Source organism: Neolamprologus brichardi, chromosome 8 (genome assembly GCF_056152115.1).
Source record: "Neolamprologus brichardi isolate AB-2024 chromosome 8, ASM5615211v1, whole genome shotgun sequence".
NCBI classification, from domain to species: domain Eukaryota; kingdom Metazoa; phylum Chordata; class Actinopteri; order Cichliformes; family Cichlidae; genus Neolamprologus; species Neolamprologus brichardi.
Genome location: NC_142111.1, coordinates 2,164,897 through 2,185,999, shown reverse-complemented (window position 1 = coordinate 2,185,999; position 21,103 = coordinate 2,164,897). Strand labels below are relative to the sequence as shown.

General features: G+C 40.9%; 1 protein-coding gene across 1 annotated transcript in view; it reads left to right on the top strand.

The window, feature by feature from the left end:
- Positions 1-8,503: 8,503 nt before the first annotated feature.
- Positions 8,504-21,103, top strand: part of dnah9 (dynein, axonemal, heavy chain 9) — a 206,207-nt gene continuing 193,607 nt past the window's right edge. The window contains exons 1-11 of the mRNA XM_087845253.1: positions 8,504-8,879; positions 9,650-9,846; positions 9,940-10,098; positions 11,563-11,693; positions 11,835-12,046; positions 13,606-13,839; positions 13,928-14,095; positions 14,537-14,653; positions 16,525-16,675; positions 20,168-20,282; positions 20,480-20,548. Of these exons, the coding sequence (XP_087701379.1) occupies positions 8,517-8,879; positions 9,650-9,846; positions 9,940-10,098; positions 11,563-11,693; positions 11,835-12,046; positions 13,606-13,839; positions 13,928-14,095; positions 14,537-14,653; positions 16,525-16,675; positions 20,168-20,282; positions 20,480-20,548 (1,916 nt within the window). The 5' untranslated portion in view covers positions 8,504-8,516. The remainder of the gene's footprint in view (positions 8,880-9,649; positions 9,847-9,939; positions 10,099-11,562; positions 11,694-11,834; positions 12,047-13,605; positions 13,840-13,927; positions 14,096-14,536; positions 14,654-16,524; positions 16,676-20,167; positions 20,283-20,479; positions 20,549-21,103) is intronic.

Below are 21,103 nucleotides of genomic sequence, written 5' to 3'. Positions count from 1 at the left end.
CTTAGCTTGTTAAAGACAAAGACTTTATAATGTAAAGCTTATTCCGTTTAATTAGTTCGATTTAGTTCAGGATGTTTTAAACTGGGAAATAAATCACTATTGTTTTTAAAAGACATGCATGCATGTTTTATTAATGCTGACATTGAGCATTTTGACAGTGACAATATTTTCACTCATTTCAGAAGCAAAATGTTGTCACATTTTCAGCACTGTAAAGCACTCTTTTCCAGTAACATGTTGGCAAGTATAGCTGGTTGATAGCAAACCAGACTCTGCTTGCTCATAGAAATGCAAACTGATTTGACTGATAGATAAGATTTGGTGTAAATTCAAACAAAGCAATGCATCTAACATTTTGAGGTCAAACTGTCATCTCAGTAGAACATGTCTATGTGTGTTTTAATGATGTTTTTGACCTGTGTTGCAAACTTGCTTAAAATATTCACGTTACAATCTACTACAGGGGTGTCGAACTCTCAAGGGCCGGTGTCCTGCAGGTTTTAGACGTTTCCTTGATCCAACACAGCTGATTTAAATGGCTAAATGACCTCCTCAACATGTCCTGAAGTTCTCCAGAGGCCTGGTAATGAACTAATCATTTGATTCAGGTGCGTTGACCCAGGGTGATCTCTAAAACCTGCAGGACACCAGCGGTCGAGGCCTGGAGTTGGACATCCCTGATCTACTGTTTTCTTCACTGTACTTTTGTCGATGATGCTGTGGATTTTATTTGACATGCTCACCTCTGAACATTCTGAGTGGGTTAATTCATATCTCAGGAAACTTTTCTTATTGATAATTTTATGAAAGAAGAAAGTTCATGATGTCAATCAGTTCTTGAAGGATTTTATGGAAGAGGTTGTCCAGCTGTTGCCCAACAATGGTTTACACTGTTTTTCACTTGCTTACATAGCGGCCCTGCAACAGTAAAGCAAAGGCTGTTCACTAACCAGTATGACTTTATGGATGGTGACTCAATTTGCTTTGTGCTATACACACAGCATGCCCTGGTAGCACAAAAAGGAAATGAAGAACCAAACATCAAAATGTCAAAAATACATATCATCTGATTTAGATTGTTAGAAATCCATGTAGTTGTTTATGTTCCAGTCTACTGAACATTTGACCCTTTATACTGTGTCTAAAGTGCTTTCCCTTTTGAGAATTTTATGTCCCACCTAAAGCAATTTGCCAGAAAATCTCAACACATTCTCAAACAGATTTCAAGTGTACGAAAGTAACACAAAAGTGTCTGAACCTCAATACAAAAGCAAGAAAATGGTGTGCTCTGCACGTAAGGACCTGTTGGAGTACGAATGACTGTTGCAATTTTAGGCCCGGAAACTAAAAAACGGCCCCTAAATCAATTTGCTTTCTTGTTATACAGGGTGGGCCATTTATATGGATATAACGTAATAACATGTGAATGGTTGGTGATATTAAAGTCCTGTTTGTGGCACATTAGTATATGTGAGGGGGCAAACTCCTCAAGATGGGTGGTGACCATGGTGGCCCTTTAGAAGTCGGCCATCTTGGATACAACTTTTGTTTTTTCAATAGGAAGAGGGCCATGTGACACATCAAACTTACTGGTAATGTCACAAGAAAAACAATGGTGTGCTTGGTTTCAATGTAAGTTTATTCTTTCATGAGTTATTTACAAGTTTCTGATTGTTCACAGCCATTGACATGTCGAAGAGGTTAACACGTGAGGAGCGGATCGAAATTGTGTTGATATCTGGTGAACGCAGTAACCGGGTCATTGCAGCAGATTTCAATGCAAGACACCCTACGAGACCACCCATCTCCCATGCTACAGTTAGCAAACTGCTTGCTAAGTTTCGTGAAACTGGTTCAGTGTTGGATTTGCCAAAATGTGGACGCAAGAAAACTGTCACTAATGAAGAAACATCAGTGGCTGTCCTAGCTTCATTCAGCAAGAGCCCACAGCGTAGCACTCGCTGCATGTCACTGGAGAGTGGCATTAGTCAAACATCCCTTTGGCGGATATTAGCTACTCACAAATGGCACCCTTACAAACTCCAGCTACTGCAGCATCTCAACGAGGATGACCCAGATCGGCACACAGAATTTGCAGAATGGGAAAAAAACAAAAATTGGAACAGGACCCTCAGTTCACGCAGAAGATTTTGTTCAGTGATGAGGCAAACTTTTATGTGAATGGTGACGTTAACAAACAAAACCACCGCTATTGGTCTGACACTAACCCACATTGGATGGATCCCTCCAAGACTGTTGGAACAACAAAAGTGATGGTTTGGTGTGGTATATGGGGTACAACGATAGTGGGTCCATTCTTCATCAATGGAAACCTCAAGGCCACTGGATATTTGAAATTACTACATGATGATGTGTTTCCCTCTTTATGCACTGAAGCTGGCACGTTCCCTGAGTTTTTCCAGCAAGATGGTGCATCACCACATTATGGGTGCCTGGTCCGAGCATTCCTAGATGAACAGTTTCCTGGAAAGTGGATTGGTCGTCGTGGGCCAATTGAATGGCCCCCAAGGTCTCCTGATCTGACCCCTTAGACTTTTATCTTTGGGGTCATCTGAAGGCAATTGTCTGTGGTGTGAAGATACCACCTGAAACTACGGATACTGAATGCCTGTGCTGGCATTTCTCCTGCGGTGTTGCTATCAGTGTGTGAAGAGTGGGAGAAGAGGGTTGCATTGACAATCCAACACAATGGGCAGCACATTGAACACATTTTACAAGTGGTCAAAAACTTGTAAATAACTCATGAACGAATAAAGTTACATTGAAATCAAGCACACCATTGTTTTTCTTGTGACATTACCAATAAGTTTGATGTGTCACATGGCCCTCTTCCTATTGAAAAAACAAAAGTCACATATACTAACCATTCCCATTTTATTACAGTGTATCCATATAAATGACCCACCTTGTAGATTCGGTGTCGTGTTGTGCTAGCCTCACTTCAGTGAAAAGTTGTGTGTTGCATTGCTGATTGGCAGGCTAACTTTAGTTGTTGTCCAAAGTAAAAAGTGGGTGGGCAGTTGGACAGTTTTACTCTAAATCACGTCTTTGCTCTGTTTAGTTACTTTACAATAAACTACAATTGTTTTGACTTTATTTATCCAACGCATCACAATTGGCCCATGGACACATAGAATATGGATCTAAAAGATTCTGGCCTCCACATTTTCACCCGTCATTGTTGGCATTGTGGCACTGCCACCTTATTATTATTATTTTTAACTATTTATTTATTTTTCAGAACAAGAAGTAATCACCAGTGTATGAGCTAAGTTCTCAACTGTTGTTAGAAAGCTATGTCCATACACTACCAAACTATGAAAATACCAGACATTAACTCACTAAAAATAAAGCACAAGCGTCATGGATGAGCTGTTCCACACAGTACGACATTATTGCCAAGATAATTCCATTAAACATGTTTCTAAAGAGACCAACAGCACAGCTGATGACTTTCAGTGGCTAAATGCCTGATTGGAGGATACCAAACCAATTCCAAAGTGGTTCTACTATAAACTGACATTTCAGATACAGACTCTAAGACTGTTTCAAAGACACACGCTGAATTTTTCTTGTGTAACACTAAATCATTTGTAATCTTATACAATCCAGGTAAAAGTGGCATGCTTACTACAAGAGACACACAAAAATCCTTTCTTGATACTTGTTTTAATTTCAATTGTTAATAATAAAAAGAGAATCTATCCATAGCTAATGACGATGTCTCATCAACTTGGACTGTGTGTGTGCATACTTTTTTTACATCAACTAAGGCTTACAGACGACCATGCACTCGTGAATCAGCACAGAGATTTGGAGTCAGGACCAGACGTCCTGGACACGTGTCAAGAAGAAGTCATGTAAAAGCTAAAGTACGAAAATGAGGAATGTCTGCAAAGTCCTGCATTGTTAATATTGTATGAGTAAGATAACATGCGTGGTAATACATAAAAAAAAAGCAGTGACTCACAATTGTGAACATACTTGCTCTTCAGACACTTGGCCACATTTCAGTCTGTGAACTCAGTTTAGCTTTATTTCAGAGGAATGAGGATGTGTCGATGGATCGTTTAGGACAAATACCAAAAGTGTTATTTCTCCTGAGTTTCATCCAGCAGGGCGCTCTCATACTGATGCTGATACACATCTGAAAGCAATAAAACAAGGAAGAAAGAGGGACCGGCAAATTATAGATGATGAAAGAAGAATTTTAACAAGTTCATAAAGGCGTTTTTTTACTGTACCTGTTTACAAGACTTTTATGTGAAGCTGAACAAGGTAAGTTTAAACAGCCAACTGATGCCAACGAAACACAACAAAGCTTTAAAATCATACAATAGGTTTACATATCCCCCCCGCACTGGTTTATTAATCTGTATTTATGCTTGGAGCTTAAGCTAACATGAACACAGATGTTATCGGGGTGTGCCAAAAGACCTTAGGACGAGCGTGTGCCTTATTCATACAGTTGTGTATGATATTTTCTGTGGAAGTCTATATAACTTTATTAGTGAGTGTTGATTATTCCTGCTTGGCTGCAAGCATTCACATGATTTAATCTAAGGATTTTACTGACCTCTACTGGTCTACTGTGTTTACAACAACAGTTTCATATCTAAAATTAAGAAAGTGTAATAGAAATGCCTGATCGCCCTTTCAAACTGATTTTTTTGTAGTCATCTGAAAAAATAAGCTCCAAAAACAGCAACGGCAGCACAAAGTAACACATTTTATAAAGCATGGAGTGGAGACGTGTGAATGCAGTTATTGTGTATCACATGTACAGATTCAAGTGCTGCAGTAACAAACATGAAGCTTCTGTCTGCAAAATACCAAAGACAAGCTGTGAGCTGCTTGTATGATGGCAGCAATAAGCTGAAACTGGAAATCTTCATTTTTTTTGAAATATATCTCTCATTATTGAGAGCAAGCCATCAAAAGTGTGTGTGATGGGCTGCATAAAGACTGCCAGAGTCTTCCCAGCTGTGTGATACTGATTTTGATGGCTTAACTCAGAATATTGCCAACCTAAGCCTTTCCAGAGTCTGTATATCTAACATTGAATGACTTGGAATCATTTTTGTGTCACATGAGACCAGAAATTGTTAAATTACCCCCCAAAACTACACGTATTACTGTCTGATGAATGACAACAGTTTAGAACTATATTGACTGAAGCGACTTCAGTATGTAATAGCATAAAGATGCCAATTTGAGGAGACATGCCACAGATGAATTGTCAAAAATGTGGAAAAACCTGGACTTTCACTGCCTGTTGTGGCTCTGATCCTTTCCCCATATTTCTGCTCTGTGTTTACTTTTGCTCTCTAACTCACAAATATCACAAATAATCCATTGAATTTTTTTCCAACCACTGAAATACAGCAATCTTCTATTTTAAAGTGGATAGAATCCTTCTACGCGAACCGTCTTCCTATGTGTGTCAACTTTGTTTGTTTAACAATGCATCCTATGCAAAACTGATCTAGCTGATCCAGGGGTCTGCAACCTTTAACACCCAAAGAGCCATTTAGACCCGGTTTCCACGCAAAAGAAAACACTGGGAGCCGCAAATACTTTTTGACATCTAAAATGAAGATAACACTGTATATATTGTTTGTTTTTTTTACCTTTATGCTTTGTGTGAACAACTAAGGTGTGTTGCTTATGAAATCCATGAAGTGCTACAGAGAAAGTTACATTTTATTTATGTAATTAACACATTTTGAACTCTTAAAGAAATATAACAAAAGGAAAGACACCCAACATGAACTAAAATGATCCATGTAGCAAACAAAAACTGTTGTGAGCCCCCCTTATATCGCCTTTGGGCTTTTGGAGCCTTGACCTGACTTTTAAAAAATAATTGGGAAAAAAAAGCACTATGCTGCTAAAAAATGAAAAATAGATATTTTTCCAGGTAAAATATGTATTTTACCTGGTTAATGTGTGTGGCGGGGCGTGGTCTGCAGCGCCGCTGCAGGGGAGGCGGACGCACCTGAGCGGCACCTGCAATCACGCCTCGCCGCCTTAACGTCTCTGTTGTTGTGTTGGTGTGTGTCGGGCTGTGAGCTGAAAAGCTACAGCCGGCTGTATGCTTACAGCAACCGTGTGTGAAAAGTGGTCAATAAAGAGATGCTGAAAAGCATGTTCATGCAAACATCGTCAGGTCTGCCGTGATATGTTTACAATGGGACTTCTGCTCCTGAACCTCTGCACACAGCGTCTGCAAATCGGGGCTGTACGAAGTCACTTTTATCTTTACACAGGACTGTGAGCTGTCGTCTGTGAAGCGTGAGCGGTGTTTGTTTTTAACATAGTTCACGGTGGAGAACAGCTGCTGACATAATGTGGATCCGAAGATCCATAATTGGCCTACCTGGGGTTGTAAGTCTCGATAAATGCACGGCGTTTTGGTGGGTATACCGGCTTCTGCGAGTGTGACGCTTATTTTGAGCGATGAAAAATAAAAAAATACAATTTTATTTTTATATTTCAATATCACAATAATCTTCCAATTTAGAACTACAAGTTAAAAAAGAACTAAATAAAAAAAATACACTTCAGCTAAATACTTCTAATTTATTTTCCCAAACCTCCTGGAGCCGCAGTATAAGGACAAAAGAGCCGCAGCTTGCCGACCCCTGAGCTGATCAAACCTCTAAATGCAAAGCAGACTTTCTCTGAAGCTTGCAAGACTGTCAGATAAATGAATGTTAATTAGTATGTATTAGATTAATGTGTAAATATGAATGTTCTTTGTCTTTCCACTCTGATCCCTTCTTGATAACCAGAAACAAATAGTAACTGATCAGCAACATTAGGGATTTTTTACTGTAACAGACTCACTTTCATCCTCCTCGCTGATATAAAGATCCAGTTGAGGGAAACATTCCTGGTTTATGTATCCCAGTGTCCAGCCACCCAAGTGGATGTAGCCAGCAGCTCCATCATATCAGGGACCAGGCGGTTCGTGTGATTCTGAAATGGAAAGTCTGGCTTCTGCAGCTCTTTTTGCTCTGTCATAAGAAGCGAAACTCCTTAGTTTAGCTGGACAGTCTGAGTGACTCACAATTGGTCACACACATGCATATTTATTCATGCACGTACACACAAACTCACACCTAAACACGCCTACGCACACACTGTGCTTGAAGGTGGCCCGGCACAAAATGCACCTACATAGGATAAAACGTCAGAGGCTGTGTTTGATGTCATTTTGCTGCTAATCCTGTTCCACATCCCACAGGAGAATAATGAACAGAGCACACACTCATTTCCTCTGCTGGCCTCACATCCTGTCAAACAGCAGCACGATGGTCCACGTTCAGTCTGTGAGGTTTGATCATATCCCACAAACAGAGGACACACAGAAAGACCACTTCCAAGAAACCAGTGCAGCAGTGACGTTTGGAATTTCTCATATCAGACCTGCAGTCTGTTCAGATGGCAGGATGTCAGATTTTTGCTCAGGAATACACAAAGTGTGGAGCATGCAGTAAACATAAAGACAAAACCTGAAGCTTCTTGGAACAGGCCTTTGACTAGTAAGTGCAGTGTTGCCACCTTGTGGTCAGCTGTGGCAATCGCATCTTTCCTAATAAACGAAAGGGCAAAACCAAAAACGAGAGTTTTCACAAAACCATCAGGATTTACATCATTTAGATTAAAGGGTTAATAAATAGTAACTTTCATACAGGTTACTTATGGATTCATATTTCGTCCGAACATATCCAGTGCGCTGATAATCGTGATGATTTTCCGAGAAGGTAAACATCCTGTATCCTCTGCATGTAATCAATTAAAGCAGACTTCACGTAGAAAAGTAATGGTGCTCATCACAGCTTAACCCTACAGGGCGCAGCTTGAAACATCCACTCCAGAGTCTTTGATGACCCAGAAGGAAGTTGCCCTTCGAATACTAATAGGTATGCGAAGCGGTTTAACATACAGGACACATTAGCTACAACTGCAGAACTTATGAATCTGCAAACGTGCTTCATTTTAAACACCAGTTATCTCTTCCATCACACGGATACCGCTCAGGTTTACTACATCACATTTGTTTAAAGAGTCACTCTGCAAGAAGTTTGAATGTTTTACGCAGTAAATTTATTTTGGTTCTGATGCTTTTTGCTATGTTTAAATATGTTACCTAAAATGAAGACGCTTTCGTCTGTGCGCCCTTGCTGGTTTATACTTTATCATGGCCATTTTTATAGTGGATTTGGCTTTAGTGAATAGTTATTTACTGAATGTATCAGGTGCATTTATCTCAGGTGTGTTGCTTGTCGTTGCCACAGCCAGAGAAACTTTCCACTGAAAGCCTGTCAGGGAACATGGGTGTCAATCAGCAACTGGATGGACTGAGGGATGTTCTGGATCAGCTCCAAGTCGCTCGTGTTCCCCAAGCAACGGCCTGATGCAAAACACGGCGTTACTATGGTTGCCGAGACACAATCAGTGCATACAGTCAACGTGACTGACCCGGGCACATGGAGGACCTGAGGGAGTCACCTGCTGCTGAGGACGAGAGACTGGACTATATAGCGGAATGCGTCCTGAGGACTCTTAAACTGAAACAGGACAAATGGCAGAAATGCGTGTCCAGCGAGGACAACAGGCAGGTGCTGCAGGAGTTCCTGGACAAAGCCGAGCAGAGGACTCTGGTGGTGTCTGTGACTGCAGGAGGACAGCTACAGACCGCCTCCTCCTTCACTGGCGACTCCAAGAACAAGGCGGTGTACTTCATAAAGCGAACCACAACCACACTGAGTCCCGAATCCATGAAGGAGAATTTGTTTTACGGGGACCTGTCTTATGCTCCACTTGACCAGTTTTCTCTTCTAGTTGAGGAGGTAAGCCACAGAGCAGGGTACGTTAATGATTGTTAGGTGCATGAAGCCCTACTTACCACCACCTAGTACATTAACCTCCTACCTAGACTGCAGCAAGCATGCAGAGCTGCGAGTGAGGGTTCAAATTAAATGACCGCTTTCATCGTGGTCCAAAAACAAAGTACTATTCCTTTTTATGCTTAAAACAGCACATATTTCAGTAGCAAGTGGATAAGTAGTACTTAGGTACATGGGGTTAGTGTCCTGCCTAAGGATATTTGGTATGCAGCCAGGAGGCAACCTGGGATCGAACCACCGACCTTCTGATTAGTGGCTTATCTGCTCTGCCACCTGAGCTACAGCCACGCATTTCTAGGGAAAACCAGCAAGCAAACCTCGCCAAGCAAAACAGCCAAATTATTGAAATAGCAAAAAGTCAGTGTTATTAAAAATAATGCTTAAATTAAAAATGTAATTTAAAATCTGTAATTGAAAATATTAGCTAATACGTTACCAAAACTAATATTGTACCTAAATGGTTGACATTGTTTGCTAAAAGTAATTGTTTAACAGTAATATGCATAACACTAATGACCTAAAAGTTTTGTTACAAGTAACGTTAATGATGGACGGGGCTATAATAATTGCTAATGTCAGTCCATAGTTAACTTACACGCCACATTTGAGACAAATGAGTACTTTTAAAACTTTAAGTCCTTTTCCTAATGCTGCTGTCACTCTGTACTTTAAAAGTTTAGTCCATAACATTTTTTTTCCTTAAACTCCTTCAGGTTATAGCTCCACTGCTCTCCAACAGCAACAACTACATTCAGTGGCCACAGGTTGTGGTACAGGATATCAAGTGTCATGTCCACTCCCTTAAGAACAGTGTGTTTGTGGTGTCTGGCCAAATCCAAGGAAAGACTCTGTTGCCTCTCCCCGCGGGCTCGGAGCGAATAGACCGAGCCGCCCTCGAGACGGACAAAAGGTAAGCAGACCCGCTGTGACACAAAGGATCGTGTCAATGCATCATTTGTCCAACTCATACATTCTAAAATGCTTTACTTGTGAAACATCACAGGGGGGAAATAGTGGATAAAAGCATCATCCACTCCTTGGAGTCTGCAGTGATAGAGTGGAGCCATCAAATCCGTGCTATCCTCAAAAAAGACTCCTCTGAGGCTCTGCTGGAAGGCAGAAACCCCACGCCTCACACTGAGTTGCTCTTCTGGAAGAACAGGTCAGCACCTCTGTTATTACACACACAAAGTAGCCAGTGGCAGCTTCTGAGAAGTACTTGTTTCAGTGTCACAAGTGTGAGAAAATAACACAGAAAATAATACAACTTTGAAATACTGAAGGGACCGAAGTTTTTGCTAGTGCTTCTAATTTCAGTTTCAAAGTGCCTGTGCTGTCGGGTGAACAATGTAATTTGCAGCCCAGTACTTTCTTTATTTCTTTGCCGAAACAAATCTGCTTATGTAACAGAATTACATCTTATGAGAATTACATGCTAGCAGTCCAGTATGCTCTATTTTTACCATTTGTTTTTCCACTGAAGAAATTAGACAAAAACGAAAAACAACAAAAGTTGTTCCTTTTTCTTAAATACGTACTCTAATGCCACCAGCCTTTGCTACATTTTTTATGTTATTCATATGAACAAATTAATGCCAACACATATGAGATTAGGCTTTAAGATTAGGCTTAAAACTTTCCTTTTTGCTAAAGCATATAGTTAGAGCTGGACCAGGTGACCCTGAATCGTTATGCTGCAATAGACGTAGGCTGTCGCCAAAGTGCTTGCTCATAGGGGGTCATATGATTGTTGGGTTTTTCTCTGTATCTATGAAGCGCCTTGAGGCGACTTTTGTTGTGATTTGGCGCTATATAAATAAAATTGAATTGAATTGAATATGGTAGTTCATATTGTGCAGTCTGTAGCTACAAAATTAACGTTGACCCTGCGTTAATTGAATTCATTTTATTTATTTATGTAGCACCAAATCACAACAATAGTTGCCCCAAGGCGCTTTATATTGTAAGGTAAAGACTCTACAGTAATACAAATGAAAAAGAAAGAAGAACAGAGAATCTGCATTTCTTTTTGATGGTGCAACCCCTTTGGCTTTTTAAAGAATCTTTAAGGAAAATATATGAGAAAATGTTTTGATTTGTTCCTTCAGTTCCAATCTATGTAAAAATCTCTGGTCTCGGTCTGTAATTCGAATATTTTATAATGTATATTTTATAAATTATGGTCCCAGTAAATGTGGAATAAATTATAAAGCCTGGAATGCTGAAGGTGATTGACATTAGCATATAAATGTGCAGTGAACCAGGTTTTGCTAATGTCTGGTTTCCAAATGGTCCAGAATGGTTTTTATAATCGGCATTTCTCAGGTAAGATTTGCCCAACATTCGAGGCATAAATTAGTAAAACATTTTGGTTGTGTTGGGCTAATCAGATTTTTACCGTTCACTTGTAATAATAGTTTCTTTTCTGTGATTTTTCTTCCTCACCTCTGCTGCGGTTGCTGTTGCAGTAACCTTCTGTTAACACAGCTGACCAGGCAATGCTTCCAGGTTTTTAAGAACAGTTTTACACTTCCTGAGTCATTCTTTGCAGTCTTTCAGAAGTGATTCAGGCCCCTGGGAAGCTGCAGTTAAATAGATCCATAAACTTCCCTTGTTTTTCTTTAAGATATGCAGATTTTAAGTGCATCCACTCCCAGTTAAAATCATGCAAGGTGAATAAGATGGCAGCGTTGTTGGAGGCTGTGGAGAGCTGCTACCATGCTGCTTTTATGAACATGCAGCAGGATGTCCTTGCAGGTAATCTAACAACAGACAATAAACTTAATAAAGTTTGCTTTCTGAGATGCAATATGTTTTTGTTCTTTAAGGCCCAAAGAACAAGATGCTTTATCTTTTTACTTGTGGTCAAATTGACTTTGATCACATCTTCATTTGCAGCTCTCGAGGAGGCAGAAGACACCTGCACCTACCTGAGACCCCTGCAGCCTCTGTTTACTGACATGGAGAATGTGGAGATTCCTGCTGTCAAGGGTCTAATCGGCCCTTTAATGCACACAGTATGTCTGGTGTGGGCAAACTCAAGATACTACAACACTCCAGCACGGCTGATTGTTCTCCTGCAGGAGACATGTAACCTCCTCATGCAGCAGGTCAGCTGCAGTTTCTGCTCTTCGTCTGTATATTTTGTTGAAATGACTTTTTGTCTTCACAATTCAATTCGGTTCAGTTTAAATTCAAGTTTTATTTCTATAATGCCAATTCACAGCAACTTTTGCCTCGAGGCACTTTATATCACCAGGTAAACACAATATTAGAAAGAAACCTTAACAATCAAACAAAACCGTGTCACACTATCCCCTATAGACAGGCAAGTGAATGTGCATTACAGCTAGGTTACAGTTGGGCAGTCGTTGTTGCTAAGTAGTCATACTGCAGTGTTTCTGAACTGCGCTTTCAGGGATCACCTGTCACCGCGAAGTGGGTGGGTGATTTTCTTCTTAGAGTTTTTTTTTCTGTCTGTAGGTGGAACTTTTTTCTTTGTCTGCTCAGCCATGAAAGTTCATGCTCTCAAACTGTTCTGTTTTATTGTGTTAAGTTTATTGGAAGCAAGTCGCTGTTTTTGCAGCCAAAAGTATATAATGTACCAGAAACTCCTTCCCAGGAAAGACCTGGCAGCCACCAGCGTTTACCTGCTGGGCTGTGCATTGGGAAACACTGAGCTGTAGGCTGTCTTTAGATTGCCACTGTGTCCCATGGCATTTAAGTGCCCACACTGCACATGGCAGTTTCAAACTTGGCCTAGATCCCAGAGACCAACCAGTGCTTCTGTCTGGGCCATCTTCTTGTTTGCTGTTTCATATTTTTCTTATCACCACCTGAAACGATATTCACCATATAATGATATAATATTAAAGCTCAGTAGTGAAATTTGGCCATTAAACAACCCAGATTTTCAAGATTTGGTGAAAATACACTATTATTTAATGGACTAACATTGCGGGGCTTATTTGCTTTCTTCTCAGAGTTAGATGAAAGGGTCGATATCACATAAAATGCAGGAAAGTCACTTTTCTTGCTTTCTTTGCAGCAAACTCAGCAGTAAGAGCTGTGTAATTCATCTTAGATGCAGCATCCTTTTCAATGGATAGAACAGCAGGTCTGCACAGTCTGCCCCGAGAATGTGATGTGCTCAGATAGCTGACGATTTGTTTCAACTTAGAGAAGCTCTTCTCTCCTGATGCTCCATTTACCGTGATAGGCACACGAATTCTGAGCACATCTTGCAGCTGAGAAATGTTTATCTAATGCCTTTGAGGAAAGAAAAGGTTTGAAGTGCTGTAGTTTTCTTTGGAATTGTAGATCTGAGTATCCTCAGCTCTATAAAAGGGTCTCTGTGTTTGTGTCCTCAGATGCTCTGTGCATATGTAGATGCATTTCCACGACAGTACATTGCAGTTCTTTAATTAATGCTTTCAATGGCAACTGGTGGTTTAATATATATATTTAAACTATTGGTTGATAAACATGTATATTTATTCATAACTGTTTGATGGTCCATCTGGATTCCTCCGTTTGCAGGAAGTTGCACTCCCCGTACTCGCCTATTAAACAAAACCACTGATGCCACTAAACACAAACGCTAATTACCCATCACATATTTTTTAATCTTATTTTTAAAAAAAGATCATTCTTGTTTCTCCTTTATCAGGCCCGCATCTATCTAGTACCAGAAGATATTCTGAGAGGAGAGGTTTCTGAGACTCTCCAGAAAATACAGACCACCCTGGAGGTCCTGATTCTCTTCAAGAGCACCTATGAGGACCGGCGGGCCAATCTGAGGCAGTACCAGAAGAACGGGAGCTTGGTTAGGCCCTGGGACTTTTCCCCTCTTTTGATTTTCTCCAGACTTGACCGCTTTGTTAACAGAGTCAAAATCATTAAGGTGAGAATGGAAATACGTTCTCAGCACCTCTTGGAGAAATGCCAGCCTTTTTGGTATGACAGTTGACTGGAGCTTGCCTTCTCTGCAGGATATCTTGTTAACAGCTGTCGACCTGCTGAAGCTTGAGAAACTGGAGATTGGAGGCATCCGAGGTCGAGCCCTCGGCCAGCAAGTCCAACAGCTCCAGCAGGAATTTACTGACACGTATAAGTTCTTCACAGAGAAGCCCTATGACTGCTTGGATGTAAACAACATGGTATGAAAGATTATGATCATAGGATATATGGGGCTCTAGTTCACTTGCCTGCTTCTCTTATTTTACTGAGCATTGTCAAGGTGAATTCCTTTTAAAAGGGCTTTATGAAATATGAAAGGCTACAGGCCCAGCAGAGCTTTTATACCTTCTTCTTATCCTGGCTAACAGCACAGCAGTGCGGTCGCCCAGCATCGGTGGAGCAAATTGCTTTTCTGCCAATAAAGTATTTTATTTGTAAATGCCATCTGTTTGCTTATCCAAGGTTTTTGAGACCTATAAGCAAATCTAAATTGACTTAACTCGAATATCTCGAAACGCAAATTGTTGAATGGCTTTGAGTCAGTGAATTGTCAAAAGGAATATGCTTTGCTGGCTTTGCATTACATCACACTGCTGTTTGGTATTTCGGCTGTTGGTGTAGCTGAGCTATTTCCTCTGCAGGAGTTTGAAGAAGACGTGAGGCAGTTTAAACTGAAGGTGGATGACATAGACCGAAGACTCGGAGCTATCTTCTGTCAGGCCTTTGATGACGCCTGTGGTCTGGAGCATGCCTTTAAGGTCTGGGATCTTTTTCTCAGACACACACACATGCATACACCCACCCGCCCAAACTCACACACGTGCACACACACACACGCTTGCTGTGTCCCAATTCGGGGTATGCACGCTTGAAGTACGCACACTACGCGTACTACGTACGGTGCGTACTATAAGTACGAGAAGTGCGGAAGTGAGAGGCTTGTGAAATGGGACGGTATATGCTTCGTCGCGCTGTTCAGGTTGCCTAGCAACCATGATACTAACCGCGAGACACGCTACATACAGCTTTGTTTGACGGAAATGAAGGAGAAAATTGTTTTGTTGGTCAATCATTTTTGTCATGACATCACTTTGATTAGTTGAGTATCTGAGGCTGAGACCACAGGACTGTAAAACATGACTGTTGGGCTTCATTTCTGTACTGAACAGTTATTTAAGATTAGCTAGTAAATAATAATTAGTTAATGTTGTTCATGAGACTAAAGTCATCTCACTATGGTAATGTAAATATAATATGGCCAATATTATAGTATTGTCAGATTATTATGATATATATATATATATATATATATATATATATATATATATATATATATATATATATATATATATATATATATATATGTATAATCTATATCACTGACTGTCAGCTTGTTGTGTTTGTGGATATATGACTGACTTTAATTATCCATAAAATCATCAGATTCTCTGTAAGATTAAGGTCGACTATATGTATATTTAGAAGTAGAGGCTTTAAAACCAAGTTAATGCTGAAAGTACAAACATCACTAATGTCACACAACTTTGCCGACATGTGGCCAACAGCAATGTTTTAATGTTCTTCGTTATTAAACATTCGCACATGAATAAGTGACGTCATATTCAGTACTTACTTTTGACAGTTCACTTTTCGGCCGCTCCCTTCTGCCGTATTTTGCGGCAAAATTATCCACACCCACCGCCGCGCTATGAATTGTGGGATATATGGCACCACGAAGCGTGCACCGGGGGACCACGCTTGATATTTGGGGAAATCGACGGCGCATTTGGAGTATGCATTTGAAGTACACTTCGAATTGGGACAGCCGTCGTCGCGTGGCGGTGACGTAACCGCACTTAAAATGCGTACTTCAAGCGTGCAGACCCTGAATTGGGACACAGCAGCTGTGTCCCAATTCAAGGTCTGCAGCCTTAAAGGCCGCATTTTAAGGCCGATTACGTCACCGCGATGCGACAAAGGCTGTCCCAATTCGAAGGCTGCTCGAAATGCGGCCCTCAAATGCGTCCTTCATTTCCCTGAATTTTAAGGACGTGGCGGTGTAGACTTCGTGGCCCAACATATCCCAGAATGCATAGCGCGGCGGTGGGTGTGGATAATTTTGCCGAAAAAAAACGGCGGATGAGGGGCGAAGAGTAAACTTTAAGTAAGTACTGAATATTATGTCACTTATTTATGTGCAAATGTTTAATAACGAAGAACATTAAACCACATGTCGGCAAAGTCATGTGACATTAGTGACGTTTGTACTAACTTGGTTTTAAAGCCTTTACTTTAAAATATACGCCGTTCAATAGCTGAGCTTAATCAGAGAATGATCAAAGCTCATGTAGAAACAAACAAACAAATGAACAAAAGATTTTCTCCTTCATTTCTGTCAAACAAAGCCGTATGAAAGGTTTCCAACTGTTAGTATCATGGTTGCTAGGCAACCTGGGCAGCGCATCGGAGGCTAGACCGTCCCATTTCACAAGCCTCGCACTTCCGGCCTTAGCGGTCTTTGAGTACGCGGCCCTTGAGGATCGTTGAGGCAGCGTACTTTAAGGCTGCAGACCCTAAATTGGGAAACAGGCATAGTCATTAAGCCCTTTGACATGTCTGTTGTCTGCAGGTCCTGGACATGTTTGGCAGCCTGCTGGAGCGCCCGCTAGTGGCTACAGATGCTCTGGACAAATACCCTTTGCTTGTGTCTATGTTTGACAAGGAGCTGGACTGCTGTAAAATTCTCTACAACAAACACATTCAAGCTGCTGAGGAGTGGGGTGAGATTCACGACAAAGTCTTTATTTCACAAAAGTCTAATTATAAACAACAGTATGATGGCGTTTATTTAAAAAATATGCCACTTTTTAGTCTCACAAACTTGCAAAGAAAGACACAGTCAGCAGTTAATGTTGGTGTCCATGATAACTCTACATTTAAGGTGCATTTATACACCTCAATATACTTCATTTTGTAGTTTAGCTGTGAACACCCTTTAAATTTGAGTCTCAAGGGGAACGTGTCTTTCCCTGTTGAAAAACTTCATAAAACTGCTTTTGCTCGGGGTGGAAAAAAGGTTGAGATCAGTGAAGAGTGAGATCCATTACAGCCCCTCAAGGATGTTGTCAAAGTTTCTAAAGGAATTAAACGTGGAGTGTTCTCGATTTAAAAACTTCTTAATTGAAACGACCAAGCTCTTTGGAAATTTGCTTAAAACCCCCACACACCCATAGTCCACCCACACAGTTGATTTTCCTGTGTGTGGGTGTGTACATGCTGAGCTTAATTAGGGCAGCTGAATCACCCTGTAATTGTTCATCATGTAATCCCCAGTGTAGCTCCTCCCAGCTGCTGATATGAGGTCATGAGGAAACGGCAGTCTTTTGAAAATAGCACTTTAAAGATAATCTTGATAGATTATAGTTTACTGACAAATCTAGCATATGGAAACTATACGACGAGGACATGAGGGGATCTCACATTATTGGGTGGTCGTTGCTCAGTTATGTGCCTTTGTAGTTCAGCTTTCCTCTGAATTTTGAAAATTACATATTTAGTACATTTTTTGTTGTTGTTGTTGGTAAAACAAACAATTTCACAGTTCAACCTTGGAATTTTTGCTGTCTGGAATGAGCTTTGGTGATGTGCAAATAGGTTATATCATAGCCCAAAACTCAAGATCTGATGTCTGCAAAGCAACGTCTGGATTAGCCAGACTGGTGATCAGGTCCAAAATTACTGATTAAGTTCAAAATCATGTGTTAGCGGAAATAAAAGGAGGTGAGGTTGGGACCGGCGGTAAGGGTACTCTGGTTTGTTGACCGTCTGTGGCTGGGTTAGAGAAAGGAAAAAATGGATTGAACTAAAAAGCTATCTGTAAAATCTCTATGCAGAAATCTTGAAATCGAAATGGGACAGGCTTGTGGTAATGATGCAAAGTACCAATTCAGTTTTATTTATACAGCGCCAAATCACAACAACAGTCGCCTCAAGGCGCTTTATATTGTAAGGTAGACCCTACAATAATCATTTAAAAAAAGCCCAGCACTTTGGCGACAGTGGGAAAGAAAAACTCCCTTTTAACAGAAGGAAACCGGCAGAACCAGGCTCAGGCAGGGGCGGCTGTCTGCCCTGACTGGTTGGGGTGAGAGAAGGAAGACAGGATAAAGACATGCCGTGGAAGAGAGACAGAGGTTAATAACAGATATGATTCAATGCAGAGAGGTCTGTTAATACATAGTGAGTGAAGAAGAAATACTCAATGCATCACAGGACTCCCCCGGCAGCCTACGTCTATTGCAGCATAACTAAGGGAGGATTCAGGGTCACCTGGTCCAGCCCTAACTATATGCTTTAGCAAAAAGGAAAGTTTTAAGCCTAATCTTAAAAGTAGAGATAGTGTCTGTCTCCCGAATCCAAACTGGAAGCTGGTTCCACAGAAGAGGGGCCTGAAAACTGAAGGCTCTGCCTCCCATTCTACTTTTAAATACTCTAGGAACAACAAGTAGGCCTGCAGAGCGAGAGCGAAGTGCTCTAATAGGGTGATATGGTACTACAAGGTCATTAAGATAAGATGGGGCCTGATTATTTAAGACCTTGTATGTGAGGAGCAGGATTTTGATTTCAACTCTGGATTTAACAGGAAGCCAATGTAGGAGAAATGTGCTCTCTCTTTTACCAGCATCAGTTACTTCCTAAAAGAAAAACTTTTGATGTGTCCTTGAAGTTAGTTTGCAGATTTTAATCACACATGTAGCTGTGTTCTTGTGCTCAGGATTTCCACTGATGAAGCCTAATCATGTACATGTATATCCAGTTGCTGGTACTTGCTGAGGTAATTGAGCCATCAACATGCAGGGATGAGTGTAAAAATATAGGTAATCTAAGGTCAGTGTTGGGGAGTAACGGAATACATGTACCGCCGTTACGTATTTAAAATACAAAATATGAGTAACTGTATTCCGTTACAGTTACCGTTTAAAAAGGTGGTATTTAGAATACAGTTACTTTGTTGAAATAAATGGATTACACGGCGGTACTTCCCTGTTTCATATTGTGGCGGGTCAGGACTGTTTGGGTTTTGTTTGACAGCTACGTTCTGTTGTTCCAGGTGGCAGCGTTACGGTTGCCATGGTTACAGGGTGACGCTCTCTCTCTGCGTGTTTCCTGGGTGAGAGAGGCCTTTTTGTTGTTGTTATGCTAAGCTAATAGGCAGAATGCTACAGGTATAGCTCTAAAGAATGTAGCATCATGGGCAGTGTAGTCCGTGCTGCAGGGAGAATGGACTGCCATACCCGTTATGTGTCTGTGAGCGAGGGAGGGAGAAAAAGGAAAAGTACGAGCTGTCATCGAGCAAAAACGGGAGCTGGAAGCATGTAAATATAATAATAACCACTGCAGCCAAGAAGAGTGCCTGACGAGCCCAGTTGTAAGTAAGCTATTAAGACTCGACTGTACACCGTGTTCGTGTTTTCCTCCGAAACAATAAGTTCTGTTGGAGCAGCCTTTCAACGCCTCTCTCTGTTTCTCGCAAGCAAAGTTGACCCACACAACAAAGTAAAGCTAGTTTTCGGCTACGAGCCGACACAGAACCCACCGTATTAGCCAGAGGTCCCTTTACTACGGTTCGGAGCCGCGGACCTTCAGTAACAGTAATAAATCACAGCAATAGTACATTCATGTAGTTGTAAACAGCATGATAATATATTAAGTAATCCAAAGTATTCAGAATACGTTACTCTCATTGGGTAACGTAACGGAATACGTTACAGAATACATTTTGGGGCATGTATTCTGTAATCTGTAATGGAATACATTTTAAAAGTAACCTTCCCATCACTGTCTAAGGTTCACCTTTAAACACTTACTATAATCAGAGATAACTAATAAAACTGAATGAAACTCATTTATGTATTCAGGTGGCCTATAACGGTCTTGAGCTTGTATAAACTTGAAGTCATCTGTGAGGAGCAGTGGATGAGAATGATTTTGGTGCTAAAAAGCTGCCAAAAGGTAGTAGTGACTTGGCAGTGTACCGTGAGTTTGGCACATGTCACAGTTGCTCTTCGTCCCTCCATGAAATAAAAAGAAACTGTGAATTAACATTTAATTCACAGTTCAAAAAGCTCATTTTAATGTGTGTTTGCTGCAGCGGCTGTGTTTATTTACTTCTTCATAAATGACCAAAATATGTAATTTGCCTAAGGGTGCTCAAACTTTGCATAAAACCGTCTATCTGTGTAATTCTATGTGATGATGTTTGACCTCCTCAGGTTCAGCTCCAGTGAATAAGAATATGCCAGCAGTAGCTGGAGGGCTGAGATGGGCCCAGGAGGTGGAGCAGCGCATCCAGACCCCCTTCTTCAAATTCAGACACCTCGCCTATCCGTGAGTCTCACCTCAAATAAAGCAGATTAAAAAATGAAAGTTGATGTGGCCGTGCATTTGCAGTGGTCTCAGTGTGAATTAATCACTCTGTGAGCAGTTTTAGAGGCCTCATAAAAACGAGGCTTTAGAATATTGGACCCTGGAAAGATATTGGCTCTACCCTTTGCATGGCTTGTAAAGTTTCATCTTCTCTGCAGGTGCTTGGAGACTGCAGAAGGAGCCAGGGTCATCCAGAAGTATGAGGAGATGATGCAACTGCTGGACAGGTGTGTGCCGCACTTATCTCAGCGTGTTACACTGAGTGTCATCATGCTGAGATGTATGTATTACTGAATAAAAGAACAGAAAGGAAGATTAAACAGAATAGACAGTGAAAGAATGTGACACCGTTTTATTGGAGTGCATAATAATACTATAAAGGCAGATATTAAATATTAGCTTTAGTCTTTGAAATGTAAATGTTTCCCTGTAATTTCATGCCAACCTTTCTTAAACCCAGCATTTGTGATTTTGTTAGTTGAGTGTAGAAAATTTATGAAGCAGCCCCTGTGGAATAACATGTAGACATGCAGCTCTGGGCATGATTTATGTTCTCATTACTGTGGCGCTGCTCTGCAGATTATTTTGCAGGACTCCCATAATCCCATATGCCCTGTCACTGCTTACTGATGCCAAGTGAGAAATGGCCTTATAGACCGCATCCAACATCAAACCCTGCAAGATAAAGCATCCCATTGGGAAGGATATGTTGGGCTTTTTTGTTTGTTTGTTTTTTGTTTTTGTTTTTTTGGTTTTTTTGGGAGGGGGGGCTTGTTTCCTTT